The following is a 21,260-nucleotide window of genomic DNA, read 5'->3' as shown; positions in this document are numbered from 1 at the left end:
CTTGCGCAACATAACACACTACCTTTGAACTTTATGTTAGGGCGCCGCCATTAGCCATGATAGTTTTTAATTCCTCTACATAAACTGATTTTTAAATAAAACTACAAATGTATCATAACAATTTTAATCGGTTATTTATTTAATACACAGCAGTATACTTAAATTCAAGGAGGAATAACTTTTTAGATTCCTCTATAATTTAAGAAACGAAGTGGAATTATTTTAAAAATGATTGAAACTGTCTGTTAATTTATAGTGTTCCATGAAGATATTTAAGCTTTATAAATCCGTTTTAAAATTTTTATTTTCTTATGTTAGTCTCATCAACCAATAGAAAATACTTGAAAAGGAAAAATGGCATCTTAAATAGCTTTATCCATTTAACCTAGTAGGCCTAGCCTATAAGTAGCCTATGATACTGCTGCTTGTTCTTGGAGTGCTTACATACATTGGAGTAGACTTCGTTTACATTGTGTTGTGTTCAACAAAATGATAAAGAACCAACCCTATGCGCGGAGAGATTTTCAAATATTTTCTAAAGCTCTGTCTACACTATCAAACTTTATGTGATGTGCCCATATATGGACATCGGATGTCATATCCACACACACTTTTTTGTCAAACTAGTTACAGAGCTTTACATACAGTAGCCAACTGACAAAATAAGATACTTTGTTTATTCATGGAGTAACTAATTCCTCCCGGATTTATGAAATAAAAAAAAAGAGTCAACAATATTTAATAAATAAACGTTTCGTGCCTGTTCGAACACCTTATGATATATTATCTTTTTTATTGCATGATCATACTCATTGAGGAAATTACGATTGTCCCTATTGGCCCAATCGACTGCAATGCAGCGGCTACAATCTGGGGCTGCAGTATATGCACACCCCTACTCGCCAGATAGGTCTTTCCGAGAACACCAAGTATATTTACTATAAAAATGAAGCTCCGTTCGTAGTGTAATTAAACCATCATACTGCAATAGTTTGTTCTAGCAAGTTCTTTAAGTTGTAGAAAGTTGAATTAGCAGACGCCATATTGCCATTTTGAAAAGTGTTGCACTGATGAAGTAGCGCATCAAGTCTGCTTGCCACTTCCTTAGGAGGAGATCGTAGTATGCCTGGATGGAGACTATCACCAATAAATATTTTCTTGCAAACAACCTGAAACAAGAAAATAAATTATTTTGTCAAGTGAACATTCTCACACAAGTGTGATTGGTGGATTTTGATACTTGACCCAACTTATAATGGTCAAAATTACAAATAAACTTGTACCTACTTGAAAATTTGAGTTTATCCGATACGGTTTACATTTTCCAATATTTTCATCGCATTCTGTGATGCAATCAAAAAACCTACATGCAGATTGTGCCGTTTCTTTTGTACATCTCCGCTTCTTCATAAAATTGTCCACAGTTTGCTTAAAATATGCCATGTCTACATCAATCGCTTTAACTACGAAATCATCAGTCACGCCAAAGTTTGGATGTTTAATGTCGCAAAAATAAAATACATCGTGAAAGTGTTCCTCAAATGTACGAAGCATTGATAGAAAGGCTAAGGCAAGTTTTACCCGATGATTCCAAGTCCAGGAGGTTAAACTTGACACCTCTTGAAGCCCAGACGCACTAGGGTTGAGGGTCCATGGTGGAGGTGTATACTCGACGAGATACATATGTCCACAGGTGCCTAGTACGTCAGGGAAATTTAAAATGTCTGTATAGAATTGAAGAAACAAATATTCTCTCTGTACACCTAGGGAACCAACACTTATTATTTCTTCCTTCCCAAAATTAGAAGAATCCCCTGTCCACATCTTTTTGTAGACATCATCAAAATTAAATTTGTCAGGTTGTACATATTTCCTAATCTGACTAGAAAGTTTATTTCGTAACAAATTCAAACTTTTCTGTTTGTCAAATTTCCCACTATTATCTAGTGTTACTCTAAGCTTATTTAAGTCTGGAATAAAGTTTTCTAGATATGGGTTGAGTGATTTAAGCATCACAGGACGTCCATTCCAGTCCATCTTTAGGGCTAGCTTGCGATGCCGATAGTTAAAGCATTCTTGATATTTGAATTCATCAGAAACACAAAGTGCATGGCAAATATTCCCATCAATTAAACCATTCGTGTAATGGTCGCACTGAAAGAGAAGTTAAACACGTTTAAAATATTGACAGAAAGAATGATTTTCTTTATCTATAAAAGCCTTGTCTACACTATCAAACTTTATGTGAGAACAAAATGTGATGTGCCCATATATGGACATTATGATGTCATATCACTACCATGTTTGGGCATATCACTTCCATATTTGGGCACACTTTTTTTGTCAAACTAGTTTGATAGTGTAGACAGAGCTTAACGTATGAATGATCTGTTGCATTAATACTTCGCTGTGTAATAAGACTCATTAGTGTCTTTTCATGAAAACACAAAAAACCCAAAATATATTTTCTCCTTGAATCTTACCAATTTATGCAGCGCATCTTTTGCCCATTCCTTATCACAATATATTATAAAAATCAACTTGTATAAAAGTTGCAGAGATAGAGCTCCAAGAACAAGTATAAGAAACCCTCGTTTCGAACATCTTTGTCTCATATCGGCAACAGACTGAAGTTTCTAGAAACCATTGAATCATTTGTCTATCCTTTTGTAAAGAAAAACAGTTTAAGTAAGTTTATGTTAATTATTGATGGAAAACTACTGTGCATGTTTTCCCTATAGGCCTAAATCTATCGTTGAACAAGGCTACCGATGCAAGTAGCCAAAACTTACTAGGCCTATAGTGCAAAAAAGTAAGTCTAACTTTAATGGGCTTTATCCAAAGAAATAAAAAAACCGAACAAAACCAATTGTTTATAATCTTAGTATATATTAAAGTAAGAAATAACGTTATTAAAACGTTTACAGATTCGAACCCGGGTGTTCTGCTTGATGCAGTGAAGCACGTTGATGTTCATTGGGAAAGGCGATGTTAGGCCTATAGTAAACTGTTCAAGGCCGTAGCGAGAGGTTAAAAACAAACGAGGCATAAATATAAATATTAACTAGAATTTAATTCGTCACTTTGACGAACAATAGGTGATCATTTTTATAATTTTAATGAAATTAAATTTTTTTAAACATGCATGTATGTTAACATACGATCGTAAAAAGTTAATGTACGCCATGACATGATGCAAATACGCTTATAGTGCTGAGTTGTACCTATTATGTGTCATATATAATAGTACAGTATACTGTATATCCATACAGTGTAGCATAGGTGAAATTACGGGACCCACATCATGTTCAACAACAAATAAATCATAATAAAAGTACCACTTCTTACCTTTTAACTCCTTTTACATTTAAGGCGTTAGGCCTATATCTGGAAATAAAAACAGTTCAGTTCATCATGCCAGGAGTGCCAGTGGAAATAGGTGCGCATGCGTTATGGATTTCATGCAATAGTTAATAACAATGAAGACAATATGAGGGATTTATTGGATTACAGTCATAACAATAACAGTCATAACAATAATAATAACAATAAGCCGAACCTTGAGAAAAAGACCAATTTACTGAACGGAATTTTAAAGTTTAAATTCAGGAAATTCAAAAACAAATAGGAAATTATAATATCCGATTATTAATAGTGGGACTTAATGAAGTTGATCATAAATTAAAGGGGGAGTGCATGCATACTTACAAATACGAAGTAATTTAAGTTTAAAGTACAATGTAATAGGCATATTAGTATTATTAGATATCATTTTGAAAAGCCAAAATTACCAGTCATTAGTGGTAAAGCTTGATGGTTCCTATTAGGACGCAACGCAACGACTTAAACGTGAAACGATTGAAGCGATTCCTATCGCGACTTCGCGATCCGAATTAGCCTACTTGCTCATTCTTGTGTTGTGTCCAAGTGGGAACCAAGCTGGAGTTCACATTGCGAATCAGGACGCTGTGGGTTTGAAGCAATCCGTCATCAGAGTTACCACACTGACCATGGTGTTTCTGCAAACAAATACAGTGAATTTCGTTGATCATCAACGATACATCCCCCATAACTACAACATAAATGAAGTTGACTTAACATCACACCCCAACTCATGCGGTACCTTTGGGGGTTTTCAGGCTCTCCTGCCCTACGCTAGCACCAAAAGGTGACTGCGCGTACGTTGTGGGCAGATATCACCGTCAAACCGAACTAAAATACAAAATTGAATCGATATCACTAAAAAGCAATCTCGGGTCGAAGTAAACGTGTCGTTCTCTGTTTTTGTCACATCATCCGTCTGGCTTTAATTTCGTCGTCAGGAAAACGTGTTGATTATTTCACAAACCAGAGAAGCCATGACTGTTCGAAGACAGCAAGACTATCTAGCCGGGCTACACAGCAATCAGGATTCAACTGCAGCACGAAAGCCTCTTAAACAAGCACTTATATACTTTTCAAAGTGCTTATCTCAGCTAAATTTCAGCCTTCGTCAGCATTGTAACGATGACTCAAATAGTCTGATCAATACAAAGAATAAGCCAAACAGCGATCGCATTTTACTCTACGTATACAAATGACGTGTACTTGTACTTCCTTTATGAATAAATCTGGTGTGGTAAGGGGAAAAGAAATTCCGATTAACACCCGATTACATAGGCCTACTGTACATTATTTTAATTGAAAGGCATTCATAGGTCGTAGCGCGCGTTTAGGCCCATACAAAAACTGTACAAAAATCATAATACATTCCACTTGAACTGATATTTGAACGCAATATAAGAGATAGTTAATAACAATGAAAACATTTTTATTTATTTTTATTCTTTTTAATTTTGTTTTTTTTTCTTATGTTTTGTATTTCACACTACATTCTAATATTTATTTTGATTCATTTTTAAGTCAATAATAATTTTATTCTTGTATGCTGTATTTCACAAAACATTTATTTTGTTTCATTTTAAGTTATTACTTGGACCTTTATCATCAAAGTGTGCTACTGTTGTAAAAGTGAAGTTTCCAATAAATTATTATTATTATTAATATGAAGGACTTTTGGGGTGAATAATCATAGCAATAATAACCAGAAAGGTACTCCGAGTGTGCATACCTCCGCCTACTGTAACATTCTCCTACATAATATTTCTCCGGAAATATATATATTTTGCTGTGTGTGATTAGGCTAATTTCACTACAAGCATGTGTATGCGAGTTTGGTGTAACCAGCTTTTCAACTAAGAATACTGCAGTTTCAGTAGAACAGGAACGCGAAAAACAAACGGATGAATTTGAAAAGAAATAGATTTTTAAAACTACAACCTGTACAAATTATGTTTTAAAATTACAAATCACAAATTATAACTCTTGTCTCTTGTACAAAAATGAAGTTTTTTGGACAAGTAGTTCTCGAGAAAATGCAATTTCATTTTACTTGTTACTTTAAGACTGCATTTGAAAAGTATGTCCTATCCTTTAACACTAGGTCTGAAAACAATACTAAAAAGTGGTCCAGAATTGGGACCGTGGTCCGGATTGCCTCCAAAATTAAATGAAGTGGTCCTTGACCACATATCTTTCTGTATTTTCATTTTGGTAAAGATCTTGCAATACCTTTTTGAGTAATTCTGCTAACAACAGACAGACACACGCGATCGATTACATATACAGTACCTTCTTGACGGAGGTAAATAGCAATACGCCGAACCTTGAAAAAAAGAACAATTTACTGAACGGAATTTGACGTTTGAATTCAGGAAATTCAGAAACTAAAGGGAGATCGGAAATTAAAGGGAGAGTACAGACTAATAATGATAATAGGTTTAAAGGAAAATATAATACAGTTAGTATATCATTTTGAAAAATCAAAATCGCAGTCATTAGTGGTAAAGCTTGGAGATTCCCACTAGGACGCAACGCAACGACTTGTGAGTGAGTTGACCAATCACACGCGACAATTGAGGCGATCCATCACGACTTGATTGATCCGAATTAGCCTACTAGTGGCTTGCTCAAGCCAATCAGGACGCTGTGGGTTTGAAGCATTCGGTCATCAGATCTACCGCACTGACCATGGTGTTTCCGCAAACAACAGCGAATTCCGTTGAGCATCAATGATACATCCCCCATAACTACAACATAAATGAGGTTGACTTAACATCACACCCCAACTCATGCGGTACCTTTGGGGGTTTTCAGGCTCTCCTGCCCTACGCTAGCACCAAAAGGTGACTGCGCGTACGTTGTGGGCAGATATCACCGTCAAACCGAACTTAAACTACAAAATTGAATCGAGATTACTAAAAAGCAATCTCGGATCGAAGTAAACGTTATTTGTTCCAATCATATCCGTTTGGCTTTAATTTCGTCGAAGTAAACGTGTTGATTGCACAAACCAGAGAAGCCATGACTGTTCGAAGACAGCAAGACTATCCAGCCGGGCTACACAGCAATCAGGATTCAACTGCAGCAACGAAAGCCTCTAAACAAGCACTTATATAGTTTTCAAAATGCTTATCTCAGCAAAATTTCCGCCTCGTCATCATTGGTAACGATAGTGACTCAAATACAGTAGTCTGATCAATATACAGAATAAGCCAATCAGCGATCGCATTTTACTATATGTATAGAAATGACGTGTACTTTTACAGTACTTCCTTTATAAATACATTTTGCTGTGGTAAGGGGAAAAGAAATTACGATTAACACCCGATTACATAGGCCTACATTATTTTAATTGAAAGGCTTTCATAGGTCGTAGGCCCTAATCGTTTTCAATACGGCGGAGCGCGTGCGTTTAGGCCTATACAAAAACTGTACAAAAATCCTAATACATTTCACTTGAACTGATTGAACGCAATATAATAGATAGGCCTAGTTAATAACAATGAATGTATAGAAATGACGTTTACTTACAGTACTTCCTTTATAAATACATTTTGCTGTGGTAAGGGGAAACGAAACTTCACGATTAACACCCGATTACATAGGCCTACATTATTTTAATTGAAGGATTTCATTTGTCGTAATCGTTTTCAATACGGCGGAGTAGCGCGCTTTTAGGCCTATACACAAAAACTGTACAAAATCATAATACGTTTCACTTGGACTGACAACTTCCAGCAATTCATCATCATCAGTAGTGCTTTACGATAAATTCTTCGAGTAATTCTAAAGATTTTTTGTCAGAGTTTTGCAACGATGGATGTATTTTAAATTATAAAATAATATTATAAAAAACATGTTTTACCATTGATTAAGAAAACAATTCGGAAGTTAGGGAAAATTAATAGAAAATGGAAAAGGTAGACCTATAGTTCGTTCTGTTTTGTTTGTTGTTCTTAGCTTTGTTTTTAGCTATATACGTACAAATAAAAAAATATAATAATATACGTAATTTTGATTGGCCAGAGATGGCGTCATAAATTCATCTTATAATAAAATGCAATAATCTCATGAATAATGCATCATCATGACGATCGATTTATTAGCGATGAGATATAACCAGTGGATATAACACACTTCGGTGGTCTCCTATTGTATATGGAAACAATGGCCTAATAAATGGGCCCTGGATATGTAAACGTACAAGTTCAGTGAAGCGTCGCCAACGTTTTAATCATAATACTTTATTTAAATATACGCATTATTTGAACTGTCCAATCAATTGATTTGCTTTTAAAGAAACAATTATTACATTCTTCCATCATCAAACCATGTCTACACACAAATAATAATAATACCATTACCAGTAATTTCACTCTTCCCTGGTAATTTAAATTAATTAATAGAATACACGCCACGTACACAGAAAATGCAGTAGGCCCTTTATTATACAGGAAGCCTTGATTATACATCCAAGTCAATGACGTCATGATAAATAAGAACAATAGAATCGTATAGTTTGAATTTTATTTTTCTTCTTGAATATGACGTCATTTGAATATTTTAAAATTTAAAAAAAATATAGTATAAATTGTAATATATACAATAACTTTCTGGTAATTTCCTTTATTTTCTGTAGATAAAAATTACTGTTTTATCTGCAGTATTCGTCCTAAACAGGCCGTCCGAACAATTGAAATAAGGAGTATAACATGTCAATAAATTATTCTAAATTAATTAATGATAACGATCAAATGGCGAAAAATTGGAAATGTGCATGGTAATCGATGAAGAGATAACGGTGATGATAATAAATAAGCACTACAGTACGGTATACGCAGGATGAATGACGATGGATCGATGTTACTATTAGGAAGTTACCACAATCATTTACGATCATTTAACAGTTTAAGAACTTCCATATGAAAAGGTTAGCAAAAAAGCATCATGCTTACATTTTTTAAAGATCCATAAAATCGTTATAGACGAACGGCGTAACGTGCGTTTAATGTAATTTCCAATAAATAATTTAATTAATTAAAAATAATAATAATAATAACTATATGAAAATAAGTAAAATAAATATAAATAAGAAATACGTGAATAATAATAAATAAATTAAAATATGAATAATACATATCTGTCTTATAGTTATATTTGTTAATCATGCATTCAATATTATATATAATAAAGTGCACTACATAGGCCTACATACATACAATTAAATATTTAAGTCCTTCAAACCTATTGAAAGTTTTTCAATTAAACAAACTCAGAATGAATTAATAAAATGAAACTATTTAAAAAAAAATCGACAACAAGTTTTCCAATTATTGTTGAGAAAAAATTTTAAAATAGCTTTTCTGCTTATTTTATTTTAGTTAAAGTCCTATAACAATATTGAACGGATGAACCATTTTCTAACATGGGATCTGGCATTCCGAACATAAGGATGCCTACATTACTTATTAATGGCATTATAGAACTGTTACACTAAACACATATATCATTAAATTAAAAATGAGTAAACAGAAATATAGAAATATAAAAGAATAGCGCTCACCGCTAGTCAGTGAAATTGAAAGCAGCTAACAAAATAGTAATATTATTGTTTTGGTGACATTTTAAATTATAAAACACATTTTAAATTTAAAAACTGAAAAAAAAAATTATCTGATTTTTTATGTAGTTTATCAAATTATTTTGGTCCAATAATGTAAAATATAGCTTTACAACTATTCGAATTACACTGCCCTGTGATAAGTATTGAACGAAAACGTTTCGGCCTTAATTTGACAATTTGTGCACATCAAGAATAAAAAAAGTCCAGATATTTACAAATAAATATTATTTCTTCCATAATGCTTATCAGTTTTCTATAGAAACATTACTTTTTTAAAGTGATATTATATATTTTTATTTTCACAATCGTTTTCAAGATGGCGTCAACATTTATTCATGGTGACCTCCTTCAATGTAAGGACAAAAATGAGATAAAATGCCAAATAAAAAACTATTTGTGGTTTAGTACCCTCCCTATTGTTTGTAATGATATAAACAAGACATACTCATGTTATATTTTGAACAAAATGCAATAAAATAGCGATAAATGTCGTAATATTATCATGTTTTATAGCACAGCATCCATCGGAAAAGGACGCGCCCAGAAATGTTTGTGACGCAGTCGGCAGTTATAACGAATAATAAAAAACAAAAATTCTCAATAAATACTTAATTACAAGTTATGAAAATGTGCATACATGTTCAATACTATTAGATTAAGTTCTATGCAAAATCTTGGAAAGGTAGGCCTACAAGAAGGTTAAGAAAAACAACATTTCGATTGTAATGATCTTTACATTCTGTAGATTATGATTCGTTAGCGAAGATATTTTTTGTCAACAGACTGACCAGTGAGAATGGGTTTTCGCAGTTTTATGCCTAAACTAGAAATAATTACGATGTGACAGTAACTACATTTTGTAAATATACAACATAAAATTATGCCCCATAGATTTAATAACATTTTATTAAGGAAAAATGTGATTTTTAGGAGAAAAACTGTAGCATAGAGATTTAACCAATATGGCGGCTGACGAGATTTTGTGCTATTTGACTAAATTCGTTCCTTTCGCAAAGTATGTTAATAAAACAAAGTTAAAATGAAGGCTGCAGTGATGAATGCCAATACATTATAGTTCATTTTGGCTATCTTGATTATTAAAATGATCAAGTCAACAAAAAACTGTGATATTATGAACTTTGTAGAACGGTTTTCATGATATCGATATTCCTTTGAATTCCATAATATTCCGAAAAAACTACGGAATATTTTTATTAATTAATTACACTATTCTAAAATATATTTATTCATCTACAAAGCAACGTACCTAACTTTAGTGAATCAAGTCTGCCAAACAAGCTATGAAGAAATATTTTTGAACATACAAGCACAAACACAAGAAAAGTCGCCATTTTCAACAACAATGTACAAGTTTTGTTATGGTGCTAACGAACACGTCCGCAATGAAGGTATATTAGTAGCGCGTCACCTAGCGGTAGGAACACTCGATTATTTTTGTATCGGCAGTGAACGTCAGCTGAGTACGAAACTTAAAACCATAATCATGACAGAACAAGAAGCTAAGAAGGCAGCTAAGCCAGCAGTGGTTAAAAAGAAGCCATCAAAGCCGAAGGTACCGGCTGATCATCCAACTTATAATGAGATGATTCGGGCAGCAATTGTTGCTCTTGCTGATAGGAGCGGGTCGTCTAGACAGGCCATTCAGAAATACATCTTGGCTAACTACAAAGTCGGAGACCCACAAAAATCAAGAGTTCGTGTAAGAGTTGGACTCAAACGTATGGAAGCTTCAGGACTTTTGAAACATACTAAAGGAAAAGGAGCATCCGGTAGTTTCCGTTTGGGAGATAAAGCAAAGGTGGTCAAACCTAAAGCTAAGAAAGCTGCTGCTGCAAAGAAGAAACCAGCTGCTAAAAAGCCAGCTGCCAAGAAAGCAACAAAGAAGAAGTCTCCAAAGAAAGCAGCAGTAAAGAAATCTGCTGCAAAGAAACCAGCAAAGAAGTCGCCTGTGAAGAAATCAAAGCCAGAAAAGAAAACATCGAAACCAAAGAAGGCCAAGTCACCTGCTAAGAAGAAATCGAAGTCGAAATCTCCAAGCAAGAAGAAGACCACAAAGAAAGCGGCAAAGAAGTAAACGACTTAAAAACATCTTCAGACTTTTAAAGTAACTTTTTAGATAATGCTACACGTGTTTCCTTGTGATGTATATAGGATTTTAAGAGACATTTGTGTATATATTTTATATGAACGGAACTTAATTCGGAATCACCGGCAAGCTGTTGCCATGAAAACAAATTTTGGACGAGATGGTGGTACCAATAACTAATTTTTTGACTTTTTAAACAATTTGTATACACTTATTTATTTGTATATTCCATGAAAGTAGACATTCTAAAAATAATCTTTTGCTTAAAATACCGAGTAAAATAAATGCCTGTTTTTCAAGCAGGGAAACTGAAAGCATTGTCTTGTATATTTTGTTTTTATTAATTTTACAGAATGTTCAATTGGTCACTCTAGAGTGTGTGGGTTGAGAGAATGAGAAAATATTGCACGTGTTGACGCTTAAGACTCGTCCATTTATTCGGCGTGTAGGACATGTGTGAGACGACCCACATGTAAGATAACAATCGCGCTTTATATATATCATGCGACCAGTAATTTTATACATCGTTTAAGCTTGGTTCCCACTAGCGACGCAACGCAGGAGGAACGTAACGCAACGTAAGTGATTTGACCAATCACAAGCGATGGATTATTCGAACAGTGGCTTGTCATTACGTTGCGTTACGTCCGTCCTTGCGTTGCGTCTCTAGTGGGAACCACGCTTTAGGATTTCAATTTTGATCCACTTTCTTTGAATCGAAGTTGATTTTACAAGGGTGGTGGTGGTATAAGTTGACATATTTTTCTAACCCGATGTTCGTGACAGCGCGCCGATCAGATACGATAGATTACGTCGTAAATTACGCGGCAGTCAATGTACTGTAAACAGAAATAACGTTTATTAATTAAGGCCTATCGTATGTTTCTAGACTTTCGTTAACAAAAAACCTTCCCTTTTTTTTATCTAACCAATAAATAAGACACGTTTTTTACAGTATAGTACAAGTATTATTATTTACTTTTAATAAACACCGTGTTTGCCAAATGCATGCAGATGTAAAAAAAAACTTAAACTTAACTAGAATTTAATTCGTCACTTTGACGAATTATAGGTGATCATTTTTATCATTTTACTGAAATTAATTTTTTTTAAACATGCACGTACGTTAACATACGATCGGAAAATGTTGATGTATGCCATCCTATTATATGCTTATAGTGCTGAGTTGCGCCTATATGCCATATACAATATGTACAGTATATACTGTATATCTATATACAGTGTAGCATAGGTGAAATTACGGGACACACATGTTCTAATTTTTTGGCATGATGACGTTATCAAACTAAACTTTAAGATGACAATTTCGAAAGATAATTAATTGAGCAAAAAAATATAAGATTTGGAAAAAAATTTGGCACGTAGAAGCGCTGTGCGCGCTCTTTGAATTGTGTATAACTTTGACGAAAAATATGAAAAAACTACTTTTTCACTTCAACTGGCCATATGTTAACGTCACAACATCCGATAGGCTTAATTTTTATATGAATTAATATCTACATTTCATCAGCTTTCATAATAAATTATAATCATCAAGGTAACCTTCAATTCTGAAGAGCTGTAAGATATTCAAATTTACTGCGAAGGTGAAATTACACGGCCTACGTTATTCAAGTTTTTACGCGTGATGACGTCATTAAAATGAAGATAGTGTCAACTCATGATAAAGATAATTAATTAAGCAAGCACATACTGAAAGTTGTGCGAAATTCGAGCACACATAACCAAGATGCGCTCTGTTGAATGTGATAATCTACACAAAAAGATAACAAATCCTAATTTTTAAATTCAAGTGGCCATTTGATGACGTCAAAACATTTTGTACGTCAAATGTGTACATGAATTCATATCTACAACTCAATGGCTTCCAGAATAAGTTAAAAAAATCGGGGGTCATCTTGCATTCTGAAGAATTATTTTCATTTTAAAAAAGACCTATTTTTCACCATTTTCAGAACTTTTGTAAAATTAATGTGCGCATTTTGTCATTTTTAACGTGCTCGTATAGCGTTATTTTAAGTCGGAACTGACTCAAATTTGGTGAATGTACTAAGGATGGTGAGTAGAATGAGATTTGTAAAAAAAATTCATGTTTTTTACGCTTTTTAAGTATCGCGCGCGCAAAAACGCATTTTTGCGCAGTAATTTTTTGAAACACGCAAATGGCCTAATTCATGCTCTAAATTGATCAAAACTTAATTTTGAGCGTTTTAAATTTTTAACGCGCGATATCACGCGCATGAACCTACGTGCGCGTGCGTTTTTATTTGCTAATATTTTTACCCTTGATCTGAAGTTTACGTGTAGTGAATTTCATTAATATGTGATAATGAATTATGGAGATATGATTGATAATGTGATTTCGCAAAATGGCGTATAAATGTCGTCACGGATGAGTGATCACGCTGGAAAGCTTATTAGGATTAAGTTATATTATTTGAAAGATATTCTGAAATTTTTGTAATCATTGACATTAAACTTTTTGAGATAATTGTTACACAAAATAGTGTACAGAAACAATAAAAACTAGATCTGAACTCGTCACTTGAGGACGAGTTTGGTTATCCGCCCGCTACAAAACGTATCTTGCGTATTAAAGTACTTCTCAGTTATGACTTTTCCAAAAAAGTAGCCTATTCAAAATTAAAACTGCCCTTTCAGTGTAATAGCCTCACAAATACTTTTATTTAATTGTTTTCCCGTGACGGGACTCGATCCCGGTACCTCTGTTACCAAAGTCGGTTGCACTACACATCGAGCCATATGAGCACCTGCTGAAGAAAATCCGAAGAAAGATTACTCGTTCGTTCGGTATGTCGTGAACTCCCTCGATGCAAGTTGATTATTACATATCAAACTTAAATCATAAATTTTACTGTGATGAAATCTTCACCAATTTTAAACAGTGACATATTATGAAAGTGCATACTTTCAAGTTTTAAATATTAACATGTGAAGAAAAAAGATAAACGTTATGTTTGTTGTTTTGCTCTTTGAAAATGTTAGTGTTTGTTTGATGATCAATATTTCAAAAATTATATTTAATATGCAAATAATGTAGCCATCAAACACGTTTTAGTATTCAACACTATAATAAATCAGACCTATGATTCATACACTGTAAGAAAAGAAAATAAAAAATAGGGGTAACCTTGCATTTTGATGAACTGTTTCATTTTTAAAAGTAGACATATTTTGCAACATTTTCACAATTTTTTGACGTTTTCGTGCGCAACCTGTCATGTTTAACGTGCTCGTAGAACGCCATTTCAAGTTGAAAAGTGAATAAAATAACGTAAAATTGTTAACCGAAGATTTAAAAACACAAATCGTGTAAAAGAAATGCTCATACGTATTCCCTGCGCCGTGCGCGCGTAAAAATGTGCGCACCAGTGGTAATTTTTTTAACGCTTCAATTGACCTGAATCGTGCACTAATTTAATCAGAAATTGATTTGAAGCATTTTAAAATTTCAAACGCCATTTACGCGCGCACTTTCTAATGTTACAAATTGCGGTAGCGTTAAAAAAGTTAACTATTGATGTGAAGCAAATGTGGCTGAAAATGACGTTAAAAAATATTCATTTGTTTCGAAGTTATAACCGATTTAAGGTTTTCAAAAAATCACGCGTAACTTACGCTACGCGGCTCTGACATCGTCAAAAAGCTTGGCTGGACAACTTCAGTAAAATGTCTAAATGCTGAACAAGTTACAACATATTATGTTTACACGTTGAAGAGAAAGAGCGTGCACAAAATAAGAAGAGTAAAATATTTCAAACGCAATTTACGCGAAAACTTTCTAGTCTCCAAAAATTTGTTAAACATTTCTAAAGTTAGCCATTGATGTGAAGAAAACGTGGCTGAAAATTTCGTTAAAAAATATTTATCGGTTTCGAAGTTATGACCGATTTAAGATTTTCAGAAAATCGCGCGTGACTTACGCTACGCGGATCTGACAGCGTCCAAAAGCTTGGCTGAACATCTTCAGTTAAATGTCTAAATGTTGACCAAGTTACAACATGTTATGTTAACACGTTGAAGAGAAAACGCGTGCACAAAATCTGAGAAAGAAAGAAGAATAATAAACTAGATCTGAACTCGTCACTTGAGGACGAGTTTGGTTATCCGCCCGCAACAAAACGTATCTTGCGTGTTAAAGTACTTCCCAGTTATGACTTTTCCAAAAAAGTAGCCTATTCAAAATTAAAACTGCCCTTTCAGTGTAATAACCAAATAAATACTGTTATTTAATTACTTTCCCGTGATGGGATTCGATCCCGGTACCGCTGATACCAAAGTCGGTGGCACTACACATCGAGCCATATGAGCACCTGCTGAAAAGAATCCGAAGAAAGAGTCCTCGTTCATTCGGTATGTCGTGAACCCCCTCGATGCAAGTTGATTATTACATATCGAACTTAAATCATAATTTTTACTATGATGAAATCTTCACAAATTTTAAACAGTTACATATTATGAAAGTGCATACTTTTAAGTTTTATATATTAACATGTAAAGAAAAAAGATAAACGTTATGTTTATTGTTTTGCTCTTTGAATATGTTTATGTTTGTTAGATGATAATTATTTCTTAAATTACATTTAATGTGCAAATAATGTAGCCATCAAACATTTTTTAACATTCAAGACTATAATAAATCACACCTATGATTCATACACTGCAAGAAAATAAAATAAAAAATGGGGGTAACCTTGCATTCTGATGAACTCTTTCATTTTTAAAAGTAGACATATTTTTCAACATTTTCACAATTTGTTGACGTTTTTGTGCGCAACCTGTCATGTTTAACGTGCTCGTAGAATGCCAATTTAAGTTTTGAAAATGAATAAAACAACATAAAATTGTTAACCGAAGTTTGAAAAACACAAATTATGTAAAAGAAAAGCTTATACGCGTTCCCTGCGCCATGCGCGCGTAAAAATGTGCGCACCAGTGGCAATTTTTGAAACGCTTAAAATGACCTGAAACGTGCTCTAATTTAATCAGAAATTGATTTGAAGCATTTTAAAATTTCAAACGCCGTTTACGCGCGCACTTTCTAATGTTACAAAATTCGGTAGGGTTAAAAAAGTTAACAATTGATGTGAAGCAAACATGGCTGAAAACTACGTTAAAAAATATTTATCTGTTTCAAAGTTATGATCAATTTAAGATTTTCAGAAAAACGCACGTAACTGACGATACGCGCCTCTGACAGCGTTCAAAAGCTTGGCTGCACAATTTCAGTTAAATGTCTATATGTTGACCAAGTTACAACATGTTATGTTAACGCGTTGCAGAGAAACAGCGTGAACAAATTTGGAGCATTTTAAAATTTCAAACGCAATTTACGCGCAAACTTTCTAGTCTCCAAAAATTTGCTAAAGATCGAAAAAGTTAGCCATTGATGTGAAGAAAACGTGGCTGAAAGTTACGTTAAAAAATATTTATCGGTTTCGAAGTTATGATCAATTTAAGATTTTCAGAAAATCGTGCGTAACTTACGCTACGCGCGTCTGAAAGCGTCCAAAAGCTTGGCTGCACATCTTCAGTTAAATGTCTACATGTTTACCAAGTTACAACATGTTATGTTAACACGTTGCAGAGAAACGGTGCGAACAAAAGTGGCGGAAAGAAAGAAGAATAACTAGATCTGAACTCGTCACTTGAGGACGAGTTTGGTTATCCGCCCGCAACAAAACGTATCTTGCGTATTAAAGTACTTCTCAGTTATGACTTTTCCAAAAAAGTAGCCTATTCAAAATTAAAACTGCCCTTTCAGTGTAATAACCAAAAAAATCCTTTTAATTAATTGTTTTCCCGTGATGGGATTTGAACCCGGTACCTCTGATACCAAAGTCGGTTGCACTACACATCGAGCCATATGAGCACCTGCTGAAAAGAATCCGAAGAAAGAGTCCTCGTTCATTCGGTATGTCGTGAACCCCCTCGATGCAAGTTGATTATTACATATCGAACTTAAATCATAATTTTTACTATGATGAAATCTTCACAAATTTTAAACAGTTACATATTATGAAAGTGCATACTTTTAAGTTTTATATATTAACATGTAAAGAAAAAAGATAAACGTTATGTTTATTGTTTTGCTCTTTGAATATGTTTATGTTTGTTAGATGATAATTATTTCAAAAATTACATTTAATGTGCAAATAATGTAGCCATCAAACATTTTTTAACATTCAAGACTATAATAAATCACACCTATGATTCATACACTGCAAGAAAATAAAATAAAAAATGGGGGTAACCTTGCATTCTGATGAACTGTTTCATTTTTAAAAGTAGACATATTTTTCAACATTTTCACAATTTGTTGACGTTTTTGTGCGCAACCTGTCATGTTTAACGTGCTCGTAGAATGCCAATTTAAGTTTTGAAAATGAATAAAACAACGTAAAATTGTTAACCGAAGTTTGAAAAACACAAATTATGTAAAAGAAAAGCTTATACGCGTTCCCTGCGCCATGCGCGCGTAAAAATGTGCGCACCAGTGGCAATTTTTGAAACGCTTAAAATGACCTGAAACGTGCTCTAATTTAATCAGAAATTGATTTGAAGCATTTTAAAATTTCAAACGCCGTTTACGCGCGCACTTTCTAATGTTACAAAATTCGGTAGGGTTAAAAAAGTTAACAATTGATGTGAAGCAAACATGGCTGAAAACTACGTTAAAAAATATTTACCTGTTTCAAAGTTATGATCAATTTAAGATTTTCAGAAAAACGCACGTAACTGACGATACGCGCCTCTGACAGCGTTCAAAAGCTTGGCTGCACAATTTCAGTTAAATGTCTATATGTTGACCAAGTTACAACATGTTATGTTAACGCGTTGCAGAGAAACAGCGTGAACAAATTTGGAGCATTTTAAAATTTCAAACGCAATTTACGCGCAAACTTTCTAGTCTCCAAAAATTTGCTAAAGATCGAAAAAGTTAGCCATTGATGTGAAGAAAACGTGGTTGAAAGTTACGTTAAAAAATATTTATCGGTTTCGAAGTTATGATCAATTTAAGATTTTCAGAAAATCGTGCGTAACTTACGCTACGCGCGTCTGAAAGCGTCCAAAAGCTTGGCTGCACATCTTCAGTTAAATGTCTACATGTTTACCAAGTTACAACATGTTATGTTAACACGTTGCAGAGAAACGGCGCGAACAAAAGTGGCGGAAAGAAAGAAGAATAATAAAAAAAAAAAAAAAGAAACGCTACAATTCCAAGGGCTTATCCGCTTGAAGCGGATAACCAATAAAAAAAAAAAAAAAGAAACGCTACAATTCCAAGGGCTTATCCGCTTGAAGCGGATAACCAAAAAAAAAAGAAACACGTACAATAACAAAGGTTATCCGCTTGTGGCGGATAACCAACTAGATCTTAAACTCGTCACTTGAGGACGAGTTTGGTTATCCGCCCGCAACAAAACGTATCTTGCGTATTAAAGTACTTCTCAATTATGACTTTTCCAAAAAAGTAGCCTATTCAAAATTAAAACTGCCCTATAAGTGTAATAACCAAATAAATCCTTTTTTGATTGTTTTCCCGTGATGGGATTCGAACCCGGTACCTGTGATACCAAAGTCGGTTGCACTACACATCGAGCCATATCAGCACCTGGTGAAGAAAATCCGAAGAAAGAATCCTCGTTCATTCGGTATGTCGTGAACCCCCTCGATGCAAGTTGATTATTACATATCGAACTTAAATCATAATGTTTACTATGATGAAATCTTCACACATTTTAAACAGTGACATATTATGAAAGTGCATACTTTCAAGTTTAATATATTAACATGTAAAGAAAAAAGATAAACGTTATGTTTATTGTTTTACTCTTTGAATATGTTTATGTTTGTTTGATGATAAATATTTCAAAAATTACATTTAATATGCAAATAATGTAGCCATCAAACACTTTTTAACATTCAAGACTATTATAAATTAGACCTGTGATTCATACTCTGCAAGAAAATAAAATAAAAAAATGGGGTAACCTTGCATTCTGATGAACTGTTTCATTTTTAAAAGTAGACATATTTTGGAACATTTTCACAATTTGTTGACGTTTTCGTGCGCAACCTGTCATGTTTAACGTGCTCGTAGAACGCCATTTCAAGTTGAAAAGTGAATAAAATAACGTAAAATTGTTAACCGAAGATTTAAAAACACAAATCGTGTAAAAGAAATGCTCATACGTGTTCCCTGCGCCGTGCGCGCGTAAAAATGTGCGCAACAGTGGCAATTTTTTAAACGCTTAAAATGACCTGAATCGTGCTCTAATTTAATCAGAAATTGATTTGGAGCATTTTAAAATTTCAAACGCCATTTACGCGCGCACTTTCTAACGTTACAAATTGCGGTAGCGTTAAAAAAGTTAACTTTTGATGTGAAGCAAACGTGGCTGAAAATGACGTTAAAAAATATTCGTTTGTTTCGAAGTTATAACCGATTTAAGATTTTCAGAAAATCACGCGTAACTTACGCTACGCGGCTCTGACATCGTCAAAAAGCTTGGCTGGACAACTTCAGTAAAATGTCTAAATGCTGAACAAGTTAAAACATATTATGTTTACACGTTGAAGAGAAACAGCGTGCACAAAATAAGAAGAGTAAAATATTTCAAACGCAATTTACGCGAAAACTTTCTAGTCTCCAAAAATTTGTTAAACATTCCAAAAGTTAGCCATTGATGTGAAGAAAACGTGGCTGAAAATTTCGTTAAAAAATATTTATCGGTTTCGAAGTTATGACCGATTTAAGATTTTCAGAAAATCGCGCGTGACTTACGCTACGCGGATCTGACAGCGTCCAAAAGCTTGGCTGAACATCTTCAGTTAAATGTCTAAATGTTGACCAAGTTACAACATGTTATGTTAACACGTTGAAGAGAAAACGCGTGCACAAAATCTGAGAAAGAAAGAAGAATAACTAGATCTGAACTCGTCACTTGAGGACGAGTTTGGTTATCCGCCCGCAACAAACGTATCTTGCGCATTCAAGTACTTTTCAATCATGACTTTTCCAAAAAGTAGCCTATTCGAAAATAAAACTCCCTTTCAGTGTAATAAGCAAATAAATCCTTTTATTTAATTATTTTCCCGTGACGGGATTCGATCCCGGTACCTCTGATACCAAAGTCGGTTGCACTACACATCGAGTCATATGAGCACCTGCTGAAATAAATCCGAAGAAAGAGTCCTCGTTCATTCGGTATGTCGTGAACCCCCTCGATGCAAGTTGATTATTACATATCGAACTTAAATCATAATTTTTACTATGATGAAATCTTCACAAATTTTAAACAGTTACATATTATGAAAGTGCATACTTTCAAGTTTTATATATTAACATGTAAAGAAAAAAGATAAACGTTATGTTTATTGTTTTGCTCTTTGAATATGTTTATGTTTGTTTGATGATAATTATTTCAAAAATTACATTTAATATGCAAATAATGTAGCCATCAAACACTTTTTAACATTCAAGACTATAATAAATCAGACCTATGATTCATACACTGCAAGAAAATAAAATAAAAAATGGGGGTAACCTTGCATTCTGATGAACTGTTTCATTTTTAAAATTAGACATATTTTGCAACAATTTCACAATTTGTTGACGTTTTCGTGCGCAACCTGTCATGTTTAACGTGCTCGTAGAACGCCAATTTAAGTTTTCAAAATGAATAAAACAACGTAAAATTGTTAACCGAAGTTTGAAAAACACAATTTATGTAAAAGAAAAGCTTATACGCGTTCCCTGCGCCATGCGCGCGTAAAAATGTGCGCACCAGTGGCAATTTTTTAAACGCTTAAAATGACCTGAAACGTGCTCTAATTTAATCAGAAATTGATTTGAAGCATTTTAAAATTTCAAACGCCGTTTACGCGTGCACTTTCTAATGTTATAAAATTCGGTAGGGATAAAAAAGTTAACAATTGATGTGAAGCAAACGTGGCTGAAAATTACGTTAAAAAATATTTATCTGTTTCAAAGTTATGATCAATTTAAGATTTTCAGAAAATCGCGCGTAACTTACGATACGCGCCTCTGACAGCGTCCAAAAGCTTGGCTGCACAATTTCAGTTAAATGTCTATATGTTGAC

General features: G+C 33.8%; 2 protein-coding genes across 3 annotated transcripts; one reads left to right on the top strand and one right to left on the bottom strand.

Moving 5' to 3' along the window:
* Positions 1-899: 899 nt before the first annotated feature.
* LOC144841000 (divergent protein kinase domain 1C-like) lies at positions 900-2,659 on the bottom strand. 2 transcript variants are annotated; one of them, XM_078697138.1, is made up of 3 exons: positions 2,484-2,659; positions 1,288-2,154; positions 900-1,169 (listed from the first exon to the last, which is right to left on the bottom strand). In XM_078697138.1, exons 1-3 carry the CDS (start codon positions 2,613-2,615, stop codon positions 978-980), a joined length of 1,191 nt encoding a protein of 396 aa, XP_078553264.1. In that variant the 5' UTR covers positions 2,616-2,659; the 3' UTR covers positions 900-977. The 2 variants fall into 2 exon arrangements, with proteins under 2 accessions (XP_078553264.1, XP_078553265.1); XM_078697139.1 differs by having other exon boundaries at positions 1,019-1,169; positions 1,284-2,154.
* A 7,774-nt stretch (positions 2,660-10,433) lies between these two features.
* On the top strand, positions 10,434-11,425 carry LOC144839443 (histone H1.0-B-like). Its single transcript, XM_078694800.1, has one exon. It carries the CDS (start codon positions 10,509-10,511, stop codon positions 11,097-11,099), a length of 591 nt encoding a protein of 196 aa, XP_078550926.1. The 5' UTR covers positions 10,434-10,508; the 3' UTR covers positions 11,100-11,425.
* The last annotated feature ends 9,835 nt before the right edge of the window (positions 11,426-21,260 follow it).

This window comes from Antedon bifida, chromosome 4 (genome assembly GCF_963402885.1).
Source record: "Antedon bifida chromosome 4, ecAntBifi1.1, whole genome shotgun sequence".
Classification (NCBI taxonomy): Eukaryota; Metazoa; Echinodermata; class Crinoidea; order Comatulida; family Antedonidae; genus Antedon; species Antedon bifida.
The sequence above is the reverse complement of the archived record's forward strand: the minus strand, read 5'-3'. Positions and strand labels throughout refer to the sequence as shown.

Excerpts from the sequence above, each read along its gene's own strand:
- LOC144841000 (XM_078697138.1), bottom strand. The coding sequence starts at position 2,615 with ATGAGACAAAGATGTTCGAAACGAGGGTTTCTTATACTTGTTCTTGGA. Across the intron at positions 2,155-2,483 it reads AAGATGCGCTGCATAAATTG|TGCGACCATTACACGAATGG; the intron begins GTAAGATTCAAG and ends CTTCTCTTTCAG. Across the intron at positions 1,170-1,287 it reads GGATAAACTCAAATTTTCAA|GTTGTTTGCAAGAAAATATT; the intron begins GTAGGTACAAGT and ends TTCTTGTTTCAG.
- LOC144839443 (XM_078694800.1), top strand. The coding sequence starts at position 10,509 with ATGACAGAACAAGAAGCTAAGAAGGCAGCTAAGCCAGCAGTGGTTAAA.